Consider the following 20736-nt stretch of genomic DNA (forward strand, 5'->3'; position numbering starts at 1 on the left):
TAATTTGCGGTACGAAGTACGCCGGGACAGCTCGTAAAACAAATTCATTATTTACATATTACTAATTTATCAACGATGTTCATTGTTAGTTCATTAGTTGTTCGTGTTTCGTTTGGGTTAGACCAAGAGCCGAATGCAAAAAATAAATGTTACTTAATTATATTAATCCTACAAAAAACGGACGGACGTGTGCAAGTCTAATAGCCATATACTTGGTTAACTCATTTTAAAAAGTGCACAAAAACGTTCTATGTTCAGACAGACTATATGACGAATCTATAAGGGTTCCGTTTTTGCCATTTGGCTACGGAACCCTTAATACCGTATCAAAATCTGTTGCATAGTTTTAAAGATCTAAGCATACATAGGGACAGACAGACAGGAAAGCGACTTTTTTTTATAATTATTACGTAGTGATGATGGGCATATAGACCAAATAAAGACATTTTGATTTAAGGGGGGGACATCGTAAGAGCCATTCACATTTTTATGAGAAAGTTAATAAATTAATATATTTAGGTTTTTGAAATCTAAAACAGCCAGGAAATCAAAGAGGCAAACATGATACCTTTGTGATTTTATAGGAATTTTATTGTAAAACACGGTCATATTAAACTTTTATAAAAAAATCCAGAGGTAAATTTTTTTTTCGAGAAAATTTTTTCTAATCGTGTTTTCGAAAATATCATCCCATCACACATACGTTCTGTAATACATAATATTGAAAACAGTGCGAAATATCGTCAATTGCAGTTTTCACATACTAAGGGCCCATAATGAAATTAGTATAATGTTTGTTTATGTAATAAAATTTGGTTTGAAATACCTACTGAATTGAATTTTTATTTCTTACTAGCTTTTTGGCTTCGCCCACGTGAAATAAATTGTCACAGTTATGTGTGTTATAAAATATTTAGGTGCTAGCTCTTACACTATATAACTGGCGGCCGCATGTAGCTGCGCGTTGCCGCGAAGAGCAGTGAATGCAAGTGTGGTGCGCTAGATGGCGACACAGTAGCTTCTTGTAGCAGTCAGCCCTATGGCATCAAGACAGTACCGATCACTGACGTATGTCAACAAAACGGTGCTCGACTCTTAAGACAAGCTAAATTACACCATATTGTTGATGACATTGAGCATACATTTTTTTGAATACCTTCGCGAAGAAAAACTTCTGTACGTAGTACTTATTATTATTCTGTGCTATTATCATTAGTTCGAACCATTTTTAGGGTTCCGTAGCCAAATGGCAAAAAACGGAACCCTTATAGATTCGTCATGTCTGTCTGTCTGTCCGTCCGTCTGTCCGTCCATATGTCACAGCCATTTTTTTTATTCGTCCACAAATTGAAGTTCTTTTCGATATCCGTTAATTTTGTGGGTGCTGTTATATCTGAAGTCTTCTGTCCTGGTGTAAGAATTTATGCAATGACGTCTGACAACGTCAGCCATTGTGCCTGATTTTCTGCAAGCCTGGATTAATATTTCTATAGGTGTCCAATCCGAACTCAAAACAAACTAAATTAACTTCTTACTATGAATCGTATGCTGAGTACACTTATTTCCACGACAACACTCAAAACCATAAAATCCAATTATCATTTTTCTAAACACAACTCTTTCCCCAGGCCCGCCTCGCATCACCAGAATGCCAGGCGACATGCATCTACCAGAACACGAAAACACCAAGATCAAGATCCTCTACACCGGAGACCAGCCTGTTGACGTCACGCTTACCAAGGACGGCCACAAAGTGTCCGAGTCGCCAAGGCTGAAATACACTGTCTTTGACGACTACATGCTTATATTCATCAAGGATATCAGCAAGGATGACATGGGTAAGCTAATTTAGAGTTTATTATAAAGAATCTAAGATCCTAAATGCAGCGCGACACCAGTCCGTGACGTAACACTTAGCAAGGATGGCCACAAAGTGTCTGAGTCGCCAAGGCTGAAATACACTGTCTTTGATGACTACATGCTCATCTTCATCAAGGATATCAGCAAGGATGACATGGGTAAGCCAATCTAGACTCTATACTGAAGCCATTAAGGTTCTAAATAAAGCATGACATAAGCCTGTGACGTCACGCTTACCAAGGACGGCCACAAGGTGTCCGAGTCGCCAAGGCTGAAGTACACAGTCTTTGATGACTACATGCTTATATTCATCAAGGATATCAGCAAGTATGACATGGGTAAGCCAATCTAGACTCTATACTGAAGCCATTAAGGTTCTAAATAAAGCATGACATAAGCCTGTGACGTAACACTTACTAAAGACGGCCACAAGGTGTCCGAATCGCCAAGGCTGAAATACACTGTATTTGATGACTACATGCTCATCTTCATCAAGGATATCAGCAAGGATGACATGGGTAAGTCATTCTAGACTCTATAGTAAAGACGCTAAGGTCCTAAATGCAACACGGCAGCAGTCCGTGACGTCACACTTACCAAGGATGGCCACAAAGTGTCCGAGTCGCCAAGGCTGAAATACACTGTCTTTGACGACTACATGCTTATCTTCATCAAGGATATCAGCAAGGATGACATGGGTAAGCCAATCTAGACTCTATACTGAAGCCATTAAGGTTCTAAATAAAGCATGACATAAGCCTGTGACGTAACACTTAGCAAGGATGGCCACAAAGTGTCTGAGTCGCCAAGGCTGAAATACACTGTATTTGATGACTACATGCTCATCTTCATCAAGGATATCAGCAAGGATGACATGGGTAAGCCAATCTAGACTCTATACTGAAGCCATTAAGGTTCTAAATAAAGCATGACATAAGCCTGTGACGTAACACTTAGCAAGGACCGCCACAAGGTTTCCGAGTCGCCAAGGCTGAAATACACCGTCTTTGATGACTACATGCTCATCTTCATCAAGGATATCAGCAAGGATGACATGGGTAAGTCAATCTACATTGGAAACGCTAAAATTATAAATGTAGCATGGAGAATTATTTCGAAAAATAATGATATGCAAGCAAGTTTTGCATCTGCACCCCTTGGGTGAAATTGTTAACAAGAGCAAGGCTATATTACGTTTATAAAAAAGCTTTTAGCAACTGACTTACTCCCTGAATAAAAAGGATCTTCTGTGTTACACAAAAAAGAAAATAGAATTGTGTAAAATTGAAGTAAAATATTGGAGAACAGTTGGAGAAGTACTCCAATTGTTCTCAAAATAAGTTTTATTTTTTAAGAATTCAAATATTTGTTGAGCATAGCAGTGTGTAATAATTTCATTCGAGAGATTTAGGACCTCATCGATGAAAGTTTAAACATCACTAACTCATCCTCAATTCCAGGCACATACAAGCTCACAATCAAGAACAACTCCGGCGAGACATCCGACTCGTTCACCGTGACGGTGACAGGCCTGCCCGGCCCGCCGCAAGGCCCGCTGGAGGCCACTGACGTCAGCCGCCACTCCTGCACGCTGGCGTGGAAGCCTCCCGCGTACGACGGCGGCTCGCCCGTCACTCACTACGTCATCGAGAGGAATGACACCTCAGGTACTTACTGCTTTATATCGTTCTCAGTGACGGTGACAGGCCTGCCCGGCCCCCCGCAAGATTGTCGCCATAGTTTGAACCTTAAATACGTATTTTAAGGTCGAAGCCAGTAAAAACATTCAACATGTTGTTTTAGCTCTTATGTTAATTCTATTTAGTAAAGTCATTAGGCAACCACTTCCAACAATGATTGGACACAGCCACAGGGCTATTGTGCATTGGAAAAGAGTTGACTCTTTGTGTGCAAACGGATGTTACAGTGTAGAGATGAGGCACTAACTTTTGTCTACCACAAAAAAGGTAATAGGGTGGTGGTTAGCACCCCTTAGTGTACCTATAGAGAAATCACTTTACTATAGAAGAGATTAATCATCTAAACATGATAAATGTCAGGGTCTTTATGGACTACCTACAGGAATAAAAAAATATTTGTACATTGAGATTAAAATGTTGAAGTATGTGTCAATCTCTAATATTAATATTTATTTACTTGTTTTCTCCTAGGAACGGCCTGGATCACCATTGCGTCCTCTGTACGGGACACCAAGTTCACAGTACAAGGGCTGGTGGAAGGACAGGAGTACAACTTCAGGGTTCACGCCGCTAATGACAATGGCGTTGGACCCGCGCTGGATGGAGTCAATCCTATCAGGGTTAGTATATAATATTTTAAACTATTATGTTGCATTTTTACTATCTCATCTCTTCAGTCTGCCCGCGACCATGACTCGTGCAACCGAGCCGAAACGTCGGGAGGGTAAATGTCTTATTTACCGTTAAAAAAGATATTGTTGCAATAAATCCCGTGAAGTGATAATTTTAGGGTTAGTATAGTCTGAAAGAGTGTTTTTTACTCCTTTGGTAAACTTGTAGAATGATACTTATATGAGATCTTCTCTTAACCTTTCTGATTTCATTTTTTCTAATGCAAAGGTTTAGCAAATATACAGCAATTATAGTCTTTTTCACGTAAGATGATCCGTATGACACTTCAAGGTTATCCATATTACGCATACTACATATGCAGAATATTTTTGAAAAAATATTTGTATTTTATTAGCAATATAAAAAAAAAAAATTAACTACTTGTCTTGAAATTTATAGTAAAATCTGAGTCTATTGATTATATTTTAATTAAATACGATGTAAAAATATTTTTTATTTAATGTACGCAATGTGTGAAACGGAATAGATTTAGTGCTGGGGTATTTCTTGTATAATAAAATCGATTATTTCCGCGGTTCATTAATCGATTGCAGTGAATACTTAGTAATTAAAAACATCACAAAAATCAACTATATTTTTCGATTATTGACTATAATAAACGCATTGAAAATAAATTAATAGTTTTTAATTTAAAGAAACAGAACCAATACTTTTTAGGAATCGTTTTTTTTAACACGAACCATGAAATTTGAATATTATCAATAAAAAATTGTTACAATAATATTTGTAATTAAAAAAAAACATGTTTTTTGTTAAATATCACCTATACAAAGTATTTCTCTAAAAGTAGGTTTTACTAACTCTTCGAAAAAAATCGATTGATAAATCGCTATGGTTTAGTTATGTGACATCTCTAAATCTTTCAAACTCGAAACGTCATACGGATCATCTTAGGTGAAAAAGACTATAATGAGTACTTAAAACTTGATTGAAATCGTCATCACTTTAATTCAGTCTTTCGAAAATAATAGGGCTGAATTTACCATCGTCGGATAACTTTTAATTGAAGAATAAGTTTGGCACATTGACAGTTTTAGTATGGGAAATAATGTCAAATTGACAAGTTTATTCTTCTGTTAAAAGTTTACCGACGATGGTAAAATCAGCCCCAAAAAAGCTAGACTACTTACACCCAAAATTTTATCAAGGTTATAAACCGATGTTTACAAGCATATGATGCTTTAATATAAGGTCAGTAGTCATCTTTAAAGTCCAATTTAATAAAGTTTGTAAGCTCAATCCTTAAATAAAATGTCTACCACTGAATCTCTTATGCCCATTTTCAACTTCAATCCCTAATTTTTAAGTGACCCCTATGGTAACACATAACAGGAATTTTGGTCTCATAGGGGTCACTTAAAAATTAGGGATTGATGGTGAAAATCGGCATAAATCAATCAAATGTCCCAGAGTCCTTAGACTAAACATCTTTCCATATTGCAGGCGAAGGCACCTTACGACCCGCCATCAGCGCCCGGCATTCCCAAGATCCTGGAGGTCGGAGGAGACTTCGTCCACCTGGAATGGGCCAAGCCCGAGAGCGACGGAGGGGCTAGGATACAAGGTACATTATATCCTCAAAATGTTTAAACAAAATGCAACTGATATTTTTATTATGTTCATATAAGTATGTCAATGCAATGCCAATTTGAGATCTCTAGGTCTAGACAAGTGGCAGTGGCACTTTTTGATCGAATCGAAAATCGTTCCCGGAGCGTTGTAACTCCAGACAGGAAAGACAATACAATTGTCACGTTTTGCCACTTGCAGCCCCCAAACAGTCCCCCTGTTTAAATAAATATGTATTTTCAAAAATTTTTAATTGAATTCGGTAATTACTGAATTCAGTGTTCTCGCTCTTGCTTGGCAGCATAAAATGGCGATGCTAGCAGTTGTCTACGTCAGAAAATATATAAAATTCATATAACTCTGTTTTTGGCAATAAACACCTTCTTCACCTTTATTCCATTCGGGACATTGGGGACAATGATTTTAAATTCCCGTCCAGGCCGCGTTGGACCTATGTTCAAACCTCTGTATTGAGCCGACGAACAGCATTTCTTCAATAATTCTCTTATAAGTTGACCCGCGTCTCTCTTAGGCCCAGAACAGACGGTGAAACGCAACTGCAACGAAACTGCAACTGCTAGTTACTTTTGAGTTGCATCTAAGTTTCTGCCATAGCGTCCGTTGAGAGACCACACATGACGCGACCAGTTTGAAACTTTCAGTTTCAGTTTCATTCATCAGAATCATCAAAAAGTTGCAGTTTCGTTGCAGTTGCGTTTCACCGTCTGTTCTGGGCCTAAGGAGACCACACATGACGCGACCAGTTTGAAACTTTCTAACTTAGATGCAACTCAAAAGTAACTAGAAGTTGCTGTTTGGTTGAAATTGCGTTTCACCGTGTGTTCTGGGACTTACTCTTGCAATAACTTATACTACCTTCTCCAGGCTACTGGGTGGACAAACGCGAGGTCGGCGCAAGCACGTGGCAGCGCGTGAACGCTGTGCTCTGCCTGCCCAATATGCTGAACTGTGCCAACCTGATCGAGGGCCGCCAGTACGAGTTCCGCGTCACCGCACAGAACGAGGCCGGCCTGTCCCCGCCTAGTACCGCCAGCCAGCAGGTCAAGGTCGTCGACCCCAAGGGTGAGTGTCTGATGCTGTAGATGTACCAACCAACCATCAAGGACCATTGTACGAGACGCTATATGACCCAGAACGAAGCCGGCCTGTCCAGTGTCCACCCCTAGCACTCAAAAGTCGTCAACCCTAGGGATGTGTCATCAGCATCATTATTTCAGCCCAGCACCGCCAGCCAGCAGGTCAAGGTCGTCGACCCCAAGGGTGAGTGTCTTGTCATCTATTCATGTCGAGTGTCGTTGTACTATACACGACACCGCCCAGAAAGAAGCCGGATTGTCCTCCCTTGGCACTCAAAAGTCGTCGACTCGAAGGGTGAGTCATCAGCTGCATCGTCATTTCAGCCACAGGACATCCACTGCTGAACATGGTGACAGTGGAAAGATGTATGATCACTACAGATGTAGATCCACCATCGAGGGTAGTCGTATGAGACTCGTCACCGCCCAGAAAGAAGCCGGCAGATGTATGATCACTGTAGATGTAGACCAACCATCACGGGCCGTGGTACTAGACACTCCAGAACGAGGCCGGTCTAACCTCGTCTAGCACTCCAAGTCGGAGACTCAAAGGGTGAGTAAGTAATCAGCATCATCATTTCAGCCAAAGGACGTCCACAAAGATCAGTCCTACGCTGCATCCAGGTGCTTCCCGTGACCTTCACCAGTTCGTTGGTCTACCTAGTAGGAAGTCTGTCCACACTACGTCTTCTGGCCCATAGTCTCGAGTTTTTTCTGCCCCAATGGCCATCAGTTCTGGGCTAGATATAGCACGTGGCAGCGCGTGAACGCTGTGCTCTGCCTGCCCAACATGCTGAACTGTTCCAACCTTATCGAGGGCCGCCAGTACGAGTTCCGCGTCACCGCACAGAACGAGGCCGGCCTGTCCCCGCCTAGTACTGCCAGCCAGCAGGTCAAGGTCGTCGACCCCAAGGGTGAGTGTCTGATGCTGTAGATGTACCAACCAACCAACCATTAAGGACCATTGTACGAGACGCGATATGACCCAGAACGAAGCTGGCCTGTCCAGTGTCCACCACTAGCACTCAAAAGTCGTCAACCCTAGGGATGTGTCATCAGCATCATTATTTCAGCCCAGCACCGCCAGCCAGCAGGTCAAGGTCGTCGACCCCAAGGGTGAGTGTCTTGTCATCTATAGATGTCGAGTGTTGTTGTACTAGACACGTCACCGCCCAGAAAGAAGCCGGATTGTCCTCCCTTGGCACTCAAAAGTCGTCGACTCGAAGGGTGAGTCATCAGCTGCATCGTCATTTCAGCCACAGGACATCCACTGCTGAACATGGTGACAGTGGAAAGATGTATGATCACTACAGATGTAGATCCACCATCGAGGGTAGTCGTATGAGACTCGTCACCGCCCAGAAAGAAGCCGGCAGATGTATGATCACTGTAGATGTAGACCAACCATCAAGTGCCGTGGTACTAGACACTCCAGAAGGAGGCCGGTCTAACCCCGTCTAGCACTCCAAGTCGTCGACTCAAAGGGTGAGTAAGTAATCAGCATCATCATTTCAGCCAAAGGACGTCCACAAAGATCAGTCCTACGCTGCATCCAGGTGCTTCCCGTGACCTTCACCAGTTCGTTGGTCTACCTAGTAGGAAGTCTGTCCACACTACGTCTTCTGGCTCATGGTCGCTCGAGTCTCTTAAGAATTTTCTGCCCCAACGACCATCAGTTCTGGGCTAGACATAGCACGTGGCAGCGCGTGAACGCTGTCCTCTGCCTGCCCAACATGCTGAACTGTTCCAACCTTATCGAGGGCCGCCAGTAAGAGTTCCGCGTCACCGCACAGAACGAGGCCGGCCTGTCCCCGCCTAGTACTGCCAGCCAGCAGGTCAAGGTCGTCGACCCCAAGGGTGAGTGTCTGATCCTATAGATGTAGATCCACCATCGAGGGTACGGGACTATTCCCACCTCTCGTTCCCAGCACTGCAACTCCTGTGTAGCCAGGATCTACAGCTTGACCGCCACAAAAACCCAACCAATGAAGGTCAAGTTTATCCCGGGGGAAAGTTAAACTGTCATTGGACCCGCAACGAAATTAATCAGAAGAACATAGGAGGAGTTCGAAATTAAGGTACCATCGAGGGTAGTCGTATGAGACTCGTCACCGCCCAGAAAGAAGCCGGCAGATATATGATCACTGTAGATGTAGACCAACCATCAAGTGCCGTGGTACTAGACACTCCAGAACGAGGCCGGTCTAACCTCGTCTAGCACTCAATGTCGTCGACTCAAAGAGTAAGTTATCGGCATCATCATATCAGCCACAGGACGTCCACTGCTGGACAAAGACCTCCCCAAGGATTTCCACAAAGACCATTCCTTCGCTGCATCCAGAAGCTTCCGGTGACCTTCACCAGATCGTTGGTCTACCTAGTAGGAAGCCTGCCTACACTACGTCTACTGGCCCATGGTCGTCTTTCGAGAACTTCGAGGCCATCGGTTCTGAGTTACACTATTTTGTTGTGTAGAAAATCAAACTTGCGTTTGGTTAATTTAAAGTAAAAACTTTGCTATGATGACAGCATAATCATTTTCATAATATCCAACGGGCTCTAGTATTTACTATAAATGTTTATTTGTTTACAGCTGCAACGCCGCCAGAGATCGTGAAGCCACTGAAGAACGCCAACTGCATCCAGTACCACAACGCCAAATTCCAGTGTACCATCACTGGTCAGCCGAAGCCTACCATCACGTGGTACAAGGGTGAGTATCTTTATCTCCTTTTATTTATTCATTTTATTATTAGTGAAACAATGATTGTTAGGAAAACAAACAGCATTTTAAAACAAAATTTTATATTGTATGGCAACATAAAAATATGATTTTCTCTTTCAAAGAGCGTAAAATCTTGATAGATCTTGACTTAAAACTGTTAAACTTACTTAAATTCTGTCAAGTTTGTTGCGTTAACTTAAGAGTAAAACATAAGTTTGCAAGTAAAAACGCCATATAACAGCCTTGACAAGTCAAAATAAGAAATATTGACTGCTCCTGATTATTTTTCGAATAAATAAGTCAAACGTATATTGTTTGACTTATTTATCAGAAACATAAGCGGAGGCTGTTAATATTTCTTAATTTGACTTGTTGCTGAAAGTTCATCAAGATCATTAAAAAAATAAATAAATACTATTTTACATGTTGAGCATTAGGTATCTTGCCGATTCAATCTTGTACCCAGTCTAGGGGCCAGCACTATTTTCAATGTAGATCTATAAAAGGCCGCTTTCTTATTGTTGTATTCACTGCAGGAGCCAGTACTACCACAGAATAATAATAAGTACTACGTACAGAAGTTTTACTTCGCGAAGGTATTTAAAAAAATGTATGCTCAATGTCATTAACAATATGGTGTAATTTAGCTTGTCTCAAGAGTCAAGCAAGTTTGTCAGAAGTTTTGTTGACAAACGTCAGTGATCGGTACTGCGCCGAAGCTATAGGGCTGACTTCGGTAAAATGATGTGACGTGAGGTGCCAATCTGCAGAAAATGGCGGAGGAAATACATGATTTAGCATGAATTATCATGAATAATATGAACTACTTATTTACCTCTCAGTGTCTTCAGGCAACTTAAAAAAGTACATTCTGTGTTTTTATTATTATTTAGGCAGTTAAATACTGCACAGTATTTAGTACACCATTTTCTTTATTTTTTTCCATCATACACAAGAATACGCGTGCGTGAGTCAATGTTCGCTCGTATGTGAGGCCTTGTCGAATATTACTCTTGTAGGGGGCAATCGTGCGTGTTTTGTTTTCGATGTAAACTCGCGGAGATGAACAGGCCTGGTACTACCTTAAATATAGATCTACAAATCTTTCTAACCCACAGGTGCAAGGGAGATAACCAACGGCCCGCGCCACCGCATCTGGAGCGAGGGAGACAACCACTTCCTGACAGTTGTGGATGTATTCGGTGAAGACGCCGATGAGTACGTCTGCCGCGCCGTCAACCGCGCCGGAGTCAAGAGCACACGTGCTGAGCTGCTTATTATGAGTGAGTATACCTTTAACTCTAGTCTAAAAGTCCAGCCAAATTTACAAATCCATTTCCTGTCAATTTTAGAGGTCCAGCTTCAAAAAGTTCCAAGTCTACCTTCTGTCAACTTCAAACAATATGGTCTACCTGTGGAATACATAAATAATAATGACATTTTAAAAATCTATAAAACCACATTGAAAGCTAAAGGCTCAGCATCAGCGAGGTTGGACACAGCTTACCCCGCGCTGGCTTAGAGCCTCCTTCTACCTAAGAAGTCTCAAGTTTACCTCTTGTTACACCTAAGTCGGTTTCAGCTCATTCAGTTCAGTCAGCTCTAAAAATAGAAGAAAATAGCTCTAAGAAGCAATTGTTACATTTCATAAATTTTACATGATGTACTTATTAATTTGCATCATTTAGGTATATCTAATTATCTTATTAGGCCTAAATTTTATTATATTTAAATTAATAAATCAACTAAAAACCCGTGTCTTCCACAGCCGCGCCGAAACTGAACGTGCCACCACGCTTCCGCGACACGGCATACTTCGACAAGGGCGAGAATGTGGTCGTCAAGATCCCCTTCACAGGACACCCGGTGCCCAAGATCACGTGGGTGCGCGAGGGAGAGACCATAGAGTCTGGACTACACTACCATGTGGAGAGGAAAGGTGAGTCGACCATAGACTAGCATGTGATGTGTTGGCAACGACAAGGGAGAATGTGGTCGTCAAGATCCCCTTCACGGGACACCCGGTGCCCAAGATCACGTGGGTGCGCGAGGGAGAGACCATAGAGTCTGGACTACACTACCATGTGGAGAGGAAAGGTGAGTCGCCCATAGACTAGTGGTGATACAATACTAGACCGGTGTATCATCGTCGTTAGGTCTTTGGTCCCCATTGCAGTCATCTCTCTAGTTTGGCTAGACGCAAATGGAGGATTTGGTCTACACTCCCCAGACTGGTTGGGGAGACCTAATGTTCTCATATTTACCCCTTGTCGCCTCATACGACATCCACGGAAAGAGTGCTGTTGTTAGTAGACTTTGCGAAAACATGGGGTTATACGGGTAGTATTGTAAAAGTGACTGGCAAACCAAAAACTTATAAGTGATCAATTGTAACAGAGGCTGTGATTAGCTGAAATAGTAGTCACTAAGCTGTTGATTTAGTTGTTAGTTTAGTCGAATACGAGAGAGACCAGTAAATATGCCGTAAGTTCGCCTTAAGTACCAACTATATGGCATTAAAGAATAAATCTACTATATAAAAATAAGTCGGGTTTTCCTCCCTGACGCTATAACTCCAGAACGCTCGAACCGATTTCCACGGTTTTGCATTCGTTGGAAAGGTCTCGGGCTCCGTGAGGTTTATAGCAAAGAAAATTCGGGAAAAGGGGGTAAAACGGGATCCACGCGTACGAAGTCGCGGGCGGCCGCTAGTAAATAAATAAAAGTATGCGAAGACCCGCGAAGGTTGCAGGCTACAAACTAGTATACATTATCGCTTAAGTTTCCCCAATAAATTATACTTATTTTTCAATATTTTTTTCCAGAACGCCACGCGATCCTGACCATCAGAGACGCCAGCAAACTGGACTCAGGGCCGTACAGGATCACGGCTGAGAACGAGCTGGGACAAGACTCGGCCATCATCAACATTGAGATCAGTGGTTAGTATTGAATATTTTTTTACATTTATCGACATATTTTCAGATCTACATCTTGGTGAATGAATATGAATCGGGCGCATTAGCGCCAAGATCTTTGTCAAAATTACTAAGGCATAGACTTCTTAGTCGGGCACTCTTGTCAGAGTGACGGGAGATGTCATCTCCAAGAGTAGCTCTCCTGGCGATGTGCTTCTATTTCTGACGGTTAGAGGCGTCGCGAGTACACTGGACATAGACACAGTATTACAGACTCAATCTTGATTCATTGTTGACGCTCTTCAACTGAGGCTTCCACAAAATATTAGCGTTATGTTCTATGTTCTTCCCTAGACCATGACACATGGTTGCCATTTTGGTTCAAACACCAAATTTAAATAATTTTACTAAACAATGAACCAAATTGATTATTTTTCTTTCCTTCTTATTCCTGTGTTTCAACCTACTATATTCTTCCATCTACCCGCAGATCGCCCAGACCCACCACGATTCCCAGCGGTGGACAACATCGGCGTGGACTCTCTGGCTCTCAGCTGGAAGGCGCCAGTCTGGGACGGTGGCTCCGACATCACAAACTACCTGGTGGAGAAGCGAGAGCACCCGATGACCAGCTGGATCCGGGTCGGCAACACCAGGTTAGACATTTTATTATTTTTTTTCCACAACGAGGAAGCTCTTGGCCTGCATCTCTCCTGATGGAAAGAGGCTGAAGGTGGAAGCAAGTTTCACCCGAAATCCTCAACCACAGAGGAACTGGCTATCTTATCACTAACTGACTGCCAGAACACAAAAATATTGTTATGGCTACAGAATTATGTAAGGTGGTGGTAGCTAGCACCACCAACTAAACCGTCGAAATCTACCCTGACTGGGAATCGAACGGTCCCGTCTCTGGGTCTAAAGCAGGTGGTCTTACCACTATACCACAGAGGCGGTTAAAACTACTATGACGTGACTGTCGCAGAAAGTTAGTATTCCTTTAGAATAGAGCAACAACCACAAGTTGTCAAACGAAACCAATTTTGGATGAACTTGTGTGTCAATATCAAGATTATTTCACTGTTTTGTACAATAAATCAATCACTGAACCAGTCACTACGTTTCTGAAGACTATTTCTCATAAATATCCACGACTTCACTCACGTAAAATCTTCACTCACGTAAGATCAAATTTTAAGCGTGCCACTGAACTGTCAAATGGTTGCTAAAAACGGTTCTGTTTGGCGTGACGGCGACGGCATCACGCATCTCTTTTTATCGCACAGTGTTGCTGCTAGTAGTATCTCGCTCGCTCAGTTATTTGTTGCTCTATTCCTCTAGGTATATTAACTTTATGGACTGACGCGGATGTGTGAAGAAGTCTTTAGAACAACCTAAAAAACTTGCTTTTCAAAACTGAACCTTATCCCCAGGTTTACCACCATGGCCATCACGGGTCTGGTGCCCGGCAAACAGTACGAGTTCCGCGTCTACGCAGAGAACATCTACGGACGGTCGGAACCTAGTGATACTACCTCGCTGGTGCAGACCAAGGCCGTCGTCAAGAAGGAGTTCAAGAAGAAGGAATATCCTGGTGAGTTGAGAAGACTATGTACAAGTTTCTTTTTAAATAAACCAACTTGTAAATATCGAACTGCCTATGGCGGGAATCGAACCCACGACCTTCCGCTTACCGGGAGACTGCTCTTTCAACTGAGCTACTTAGACACTGAATGAACCTGTCGAAATTTTCAAGTGTAATACGCTGTTACGGCCGCGTTTCTTCTTCTCAGTCGTTTCGCTTAGCTTGAGAGCCAACTGCGCTCATCTATTGCCCGGTGAAGCTGGAAAAGCTGCTTACGGCTATCTGCAAAGTCAAAATAAATAAATAAAAAATCTTGGCAGAGCGGTCGTGGTCACGTTGAGGCTTTGAGGCGGATACATTTTTGTAAAATGGAATGAGAAAGAAGCTCTAGAACTAGCTAGAAGTCAAATTGAACTGAAAAATGTAAAAGCTCGTCCGTTCCTTTCAACAAAAGGACATTGATGGGCAAAGACTTTCCTCAAGAAATTCGACAACGATCGGTCCTGCGCTGCCTGCATTCAGGTATTTTCCGCGACCTTCATTGATATCCGTTAGACTCCGAAATTGGTCAGCAGTATTCTACTACCATGGCCTCATTGCTAAGCCATTTGCCAAACGTGGCCTTTACGTCATAAACCTCACATGGCATAGTAACCCATACCTTCTATCCATACTTGACCCTAACCTTTCCTCCGCAGTGGACGAAACCGGCAAGCGTATCCGCACGAACGCGGACCACGGACCAGTGAAGGACTACGACAGTTACGTGTGCGATATCTACAGCAAGTACGTGCCGCAGCCCGTCGACATCAACACCTGCTCTGTGTACGACAGATACGACATACTGGAGGAGATTGGTGAGTTGCTATTTTGTTATGTTCTGTAGTTTTGTAGAATAGAACTTGCGTAGATAAGCGTTGCCGGAATAACTCCTGTATTCACAAACGATACTTGCATAAGCAGTGCCGTATTATCCATAAGGCACTTTAGGCCAGTGCCTAGGGGCCCACTATGGCCAGGGGCCCACTATGACCAGGGGCCCAGCACTCCCGATAAAAAAATGAAAAAAAATAATGTTAAAGATTATTTTTATGCAACAAAACTCAAACCACCTCAAAACTTCGCCTTATTTTGGTTTACACATCCAATCGTCATAATATTTCGATATTGTGTAACCTAATTAATTTTCGTGACGTTGGCATTACTGCTTTGGTTTACATGACAGGTCGACGGTCGACGCCCTTCAGAGGCTAAAAAGCCTCACTGCGGAGGCTAGGGAGAGGGCTGAGGGTGTGTTGGCTGTATCATTCAATATAGCCAACGCTTTCAATACTATCCCTCATTCCACTATACTCTAGGCACTTCAACATCACAGGGTGCCTCAGTACCTTTGAGCGCTGCTGGCCGATTACTTACGGGACCGCGAAGTCCTGTATGTTAACAGAGACGGCCAGCTCTAACGGCGCGGTATAGCCAGCGGGGTTCCGCAGGGTTCGGTGCTCGGTCTACTCTTGTGGAACCTAGGCTTCAACTAGCTCCTCCGGGGCGTCCTTCTCGCGGGCATGAGTGTCACATGCTATACGGATGACACTCTGGTCACTGCCCGGGGAAGACATTTGGGGCCTCGGCACGGCTGGCGTCGGCGGGCGGCACATTAGCCGCTCGCAGAATACAACGCCTCGGTCTGAAAGTCGCGCTGGAGAAGACTGAGGCCCTCTTCTTTCCGGGGCCTCGCCAGCGCGCCCCTCCCGACGCGTTGAGGACGTTAGGATTGACGTCAAAGGCCAAATGAAATATCTGGGCCTCACGCTTGACGGGAGGTGGCATTTTAGCCCGCACTTCAACGGGCTAGCGCCACGCCTCCTCAAGGCAGCCAGCGCACTGAGTTGGCTCCTCCTGAATTTGGGAGGGCCACAAACGAGGTGTCGTCGACTTTATGCCGGCGTTCTGAGGAACATGGCGCTGTATGGCGCCCCAGTCTGGGAGAACGCACTCAACAAGAGGGAGAATGCTGCCCTTCTGCGCAGACCCCAGCGGGCCATAGCGCAGAGGGTCGCAAGGACGTGCGTCCTCGCTGGTACTCCTCCTTGGGAGCTAGAAGCTGGGGTCTTGTCTGTCATCTATCACTGGATGGCAGACAAGACCAAGGCGCGTGGAAAGCGCCCGGCCCCGGAGCAGTGCGGCGCCGTCACGAAGACATGACTCGCGCGCAGTTTGACCGCCATTGGTCCTGTTCTGGACCAATGGTTGGAACGACCGCACGGGTTCCTCACGTTCCGTCTGGCGCAGGTGCTGACTGGGCATGGCTGCTTCGGTTCGTACCTGCAAAGAATCGGGCGAGAGGAATCCCCGTGTGCCACAAATGTGGCGCGGCGGATGACACGGTGCAGCACACCCTCGCGGTCTGCACAGGCTGGGAGGAGCAGCGTCGTGTCCTCACTGCGGTCGTGGGCCGGGATCTTTCGCTTCCAAGCCTGGTCATCGCCATGCTGGGAAGTGAAGGATGCTGGAAGGTGGTCGCCTCCTTTTGCGAAGAGGTGATCCTTCAGAAGGAGGCAGCGGAGCGCGAGCGAGAGAACGATCCTCTCGCCCCATCGCTCCGCAGGCGGAGAAGGGGCCGGAGAAGGCAGTTGTACGACCGTTCTACTCTGCCCCCAGGTGGCGGCCAGCAGGCCGGGGGTGCGGGGGCACCCTTGTCACCTTCGTCTGACGGGAACGGCTTGGCGTTTCGGGCATTCCCGTCGGACAAGGGGGGCGTGTAGGGTCCGCCGTGTAGGCGAGCTGTCGCTGTAGCGTGGTGTCGCGGAAGTCTAAGGCTACGGCCGGATACTCGCGACACCCCCACTCGGGCTACGACGAAACGCCGCGGAGGTTTTAGTGGGTATACCCCGTCCTTTTCCCTTTTTAGGGCGCCGGGAGTCCCACACACCACCCTGTCCCCCTGCAATGGTGACAGTGCGCAAAGCATTTCCTCCGCGACAAAAAAAAGGGGGGCCCAAAACGAGCTGTGCCTAGAGGCCCCGAGATGGTTAATCCGGCCCTGTGCATAAGTGACGCTAAGCGAAGTCGAACGTACAGAGTTGATTAGAGCTCTGTGATTGGTTCACACTCACTCAAGTATTGACTATGAACATGTTTTTGGGACCCTGTGTGTCCACGAGTACTGTGAGACCTAGTAATGTTTGTGAATACGGGCGTAAGACTACTTGATGCCATAAGCAAATACACACTTTTTTAATCGACTTGTGTCAGGTAATACATTTTAATGTGATTTTAAGACTTAATAATACATTTAAAAAGATCTCAGATTATTTATTATACACAAAATATTTACTCAGTGCTTATTCATAGATTGTATTGCATGATAAGTATTACTCACCCTAATAAATGTATGAAATATAAGGTTGAAAAAGTAAACGTGCACACTTCATAATTATAAAGTACAGAATATAACTACAATAATAATTTAAATAAGCATGTAAATATTAAATAAACTAAAACTCACGAAGTTGCTTGCGAATTTTCTCTAGGCGGTCGGAATTTTTAGGTCCATTTTTACAATATTAGAATGCATGTTTAATAAAGTATTATTATGTAGTTTTAAAACTCCTTACTTTATGCCTTATTGATGGCTTACCTCAACATCATATTGAGATATCAATATTTTATTCATTGTCCGTCCGAGATTGATTCTTTTTTAATCCGATATTTTCAGCAATGTCAGCATGTCAGCAATACTAACCATTAAAATAGTCCCAATTTAAAATCTAAATAAATGGACCATCACTTAGTATCCAAAGAGTTTTCATTAACATAGCGACACTAACGAGTAGATTTGAACCTTAATCCTGGTACATATAAAGATGAATTTCGCAGGTGACTTCATGAGGGCTTCGTCTAAAAGGAAACGCAAACGCACTGGAGGTCTGTGTGTGAATAGATCGATGTAGTGCATCTCTTTCTCTGCATCCTTCTGTCTCACACGCATACTATTTATACAATATTTATACAAATAAAAGCTTAGATATACAAAGCATGATATAAAAACAAACTATACAATTTCAAAGACTTTTCTATGTAGATCTACGGCAATGAATTTTAGCGTTTTTTGGTATTTAGTACAATAGAAAAACATAAAGATGTCTAAATTAATATTTGAGATAAAATTCGTCTATCGATCCAATACTTGGATTTGTTTCAAAATGTTTTTCTATTGGTTTTATTGTAGATTAAATAAAACTTAATCATATTATTTTTCAACACTATACATAATAACGGTATATATTATTATATAAAACATATTATTATATTGTGGTAGTTTAAGTGCACGGTTTTAGCTTTATACAATATTTAAAATTAATATTTATTCATCAACAAATATTTATAATTAACAGGAATGTGCGTCTTCCTAGTTATAAAATACATATATAATTTAGACGATTGGCAACAAATAACCGAGCACAAAATTTTAGATATCTTATAATATGTAATACGAATAAGTGAAAATATGTTCCTCAATAGAAATCATAAGCATTCGATTCCTAAAGCCGCGCGTAAGGGTTGCTACACACATAAGCGGGCTGACATTAATCGCGACAACTGGGCGCTAATAATCAAATATACAAAATGGCGATAACTAAACAAAATGGACGATGGTGATCACTTGCCATCAGGTGGTTCACTGTCAAGTCTGCTGCAACCAAAAATAACTTTTTTCAAAATGAATTCATATTTTCACTTCAAAAATATGTATGCTTACCGTGAGTTTACGTTAGGTGTGCTCGCATCAAAGAAATCTATGAAGATCTTAGTTCTTGAAATTCACCGCTTCGGGCGCTGTACAATCTGTCATGTCGGCCGATAGTTTAGTCGGGCAGTTGATCAGTATGGGCATGTATGGGAGTGCGCACACTACGCCGATTCGATTTGGCCGATTCTTCATACAAATTAAAATCGGGCACAACTATCGGCCAACTAAAAATCAACGGTGTGCGCCTACTCTTAATGTCATTTTTCTTCGCAGCACACCTAACGTAAACTCATGGTAAACACATTAACCTATCTAACTAAAATCACTCAAAACCAATCACCCATTAAAAAAGTCCCAAAACTCAGATGCATGAGGTGCGTTGCACTGTTGTAGGCACAGGCGCGTTCGGCGTTGTCCACCGTTGCCGTGAGAGAGCCACCGGCAACTATTTCGCCGCTAAATTCATCCCGGTCACCGGTGCGATGGAGAAGGAACTCATCAAGAAAGAGATAGACATAATGAACCAGCTGCACCATAGGAAACTGATTAATCTTCATGATGCGTTTGAGGATGACGATGAGATGGTGCTGATATTCGAGTTGTGAGTATATTTTGTACTCTTTTTTGTTGTTCTGTTAAAGAAGTATTGAAGAACCCTTCCCTGTCTTCGCTGTAAACAAGTCATACTCTGGTTTTGTGTAAGATTTTGGGTTACTAAAAATTTACGTTAAAATGTAGTCTCAGTCTATTTACCTACATGAAATACTTTTAGAGACTACTAGCTTTCCGCCCGCGGCTTCGCCCGCGTGGAATTTTGTCTGTCACAGAAAAACTTTATCACGCTCGTCCCTGTTTCAAAAACCGGGATAAAAACTATCCTAAGTCCTTTCCCGGGACTCAAACTATCTCTGTACCAAATTTCATCAAAATCGATTCAGTGGTTTAAGCGTGAAAGCGAGACAGACAGAGTTACTTTCGCATTTATAATATTAGTATAGATTCAGAAATTTCGCTGATATGACCCAAATGGTAATGTACTTTTTTATTTTTGGAGAATGTTAAATCCCAAATGATTGTTTAATTGGGGAAGGCAGCCAGCAGTGGACGTCATTTGGCTGAAACGAATATCCCAAATGTAACTTCCTTAGATCTCTAGCGTCTTAGACTGCCCTAAATACAAAATAAACACTAGTTCTATCGTAGTAAAAAAAAAAACATTTTATTATCAGACAAAAGCAGTCCATAGTTTGGTTAGCAACAATTTGATCTTAGAGACTATGTTAGTAGAGTAATAAAGTAGTAAATCTAAATAAATCCTTCCTTCCACAGCTTGTCCGGAGGCGAGCTATTCGAGCGCATTACAGAACCTGGTTACAACATGAGCGAGGCCGAAGCGGCTCACTACATGCGGCAGATTTGCGAAGGTGTCAGGCATATGCACGAACAGAACATTATTCACTTGGACCTGAAGCCCGAGAACGTCATGTGCCAGACACGCAGCGGCACTGATGTCAAGGTGAGTCTGACTTCAGGTGATGGACACTACATGCGGCAGATATGCGAGGGTGTCAGGCATATGCACGAAAAGAACATCATTCACTTGGATCTCAAGCCCGAGAACGTCATGTGCCAGACACGCAGCGGCACTGATGTCAAGGTGAGTCTGACTTCAGGTGATGGACACTACATGCGGCAGATATGCGAGGGTGTCAGGCATATGCACAAACAGAACAACATCCACTTGGATCTCAAGCCCGAGAACGTCATGTGCCAGACACGCAGCGGCACTGATGTCAAGGTGAGTCTAACGTCAAGATCTTCCAAGCTTCGGTCGTGGAA

General features: G+C 43.2%; 1 protein-coding gene across 1 annotated transcript in view; it reads left to right on the top strand.

Moving 5' to 3' along the window:
* The window catches only part of LOC135084185 (twitchin), a 211053-nt gene that overhangs the window by 166265 nt on the left and 24052 nt on the right, over positions 1 to 20736 (top strand). The window contains exons 134-147 of the mRNA XM_063978926.1: positions 1629 to 1838; positions 3321 to 3527; positions 4032 to 4180; positions 5697 to 5817; positions 6708 to 6905; positions 9513 to 9632; positions 10763 to 10927; positions 11413 to 11583; positions 12470 to 12586; positions 13053 to 13218; positions 13996 to 14156; positions 14846 to 15004; positions 19291 to 19498; positions 20227 to 20413. Coding sequence (XP_063834996.1) covers positions 1629 to 1838; positions 3321 to 3527; positions 4032 to 4180; positions 5697 to 5817; positions 6708 to 6905; positions 9513 to 9632; positions 10763 to 10927; positions 11413 to 11583; positions 12470 to 12586; positions 13053 to 13218; positions 13996 to 14156; positions 14846 to 15004; positions 19291 to 19498; positions 20227 to 20413 — 2339 coding nt within the window. The remainder of the gene's footprint in view (positions 1 to 1628; positions 1839 to 3320; positions 3528 to 4031; positions 4181 to 5696; positions 5818 to 6707; positions 6906 to 9512; positions 9633 to 10762; positions 10928 to 11412; positions 11584 to 12469; positions 12587 to 13052; positions 13219 to 13995; positions 14157 to 14845; positions 15005 to 19290; positions 19499 to 20226; positions 20414 to 20736) is intronic.

This window comes from Ostrinia nubilalis, chromosome 25, assembly GCF_963855985.1.
Source record: "Ostrinia nubilalis chromosome 25, ilOstNubi1.1, whole genome shotgun sequence".
Lineage (NCBI taxonomy): Eukaryota > Metazoa > Arthropoda > Insecta > Lepidoptera > Crambidae > Ostrinia > Ostrinia nubilalis.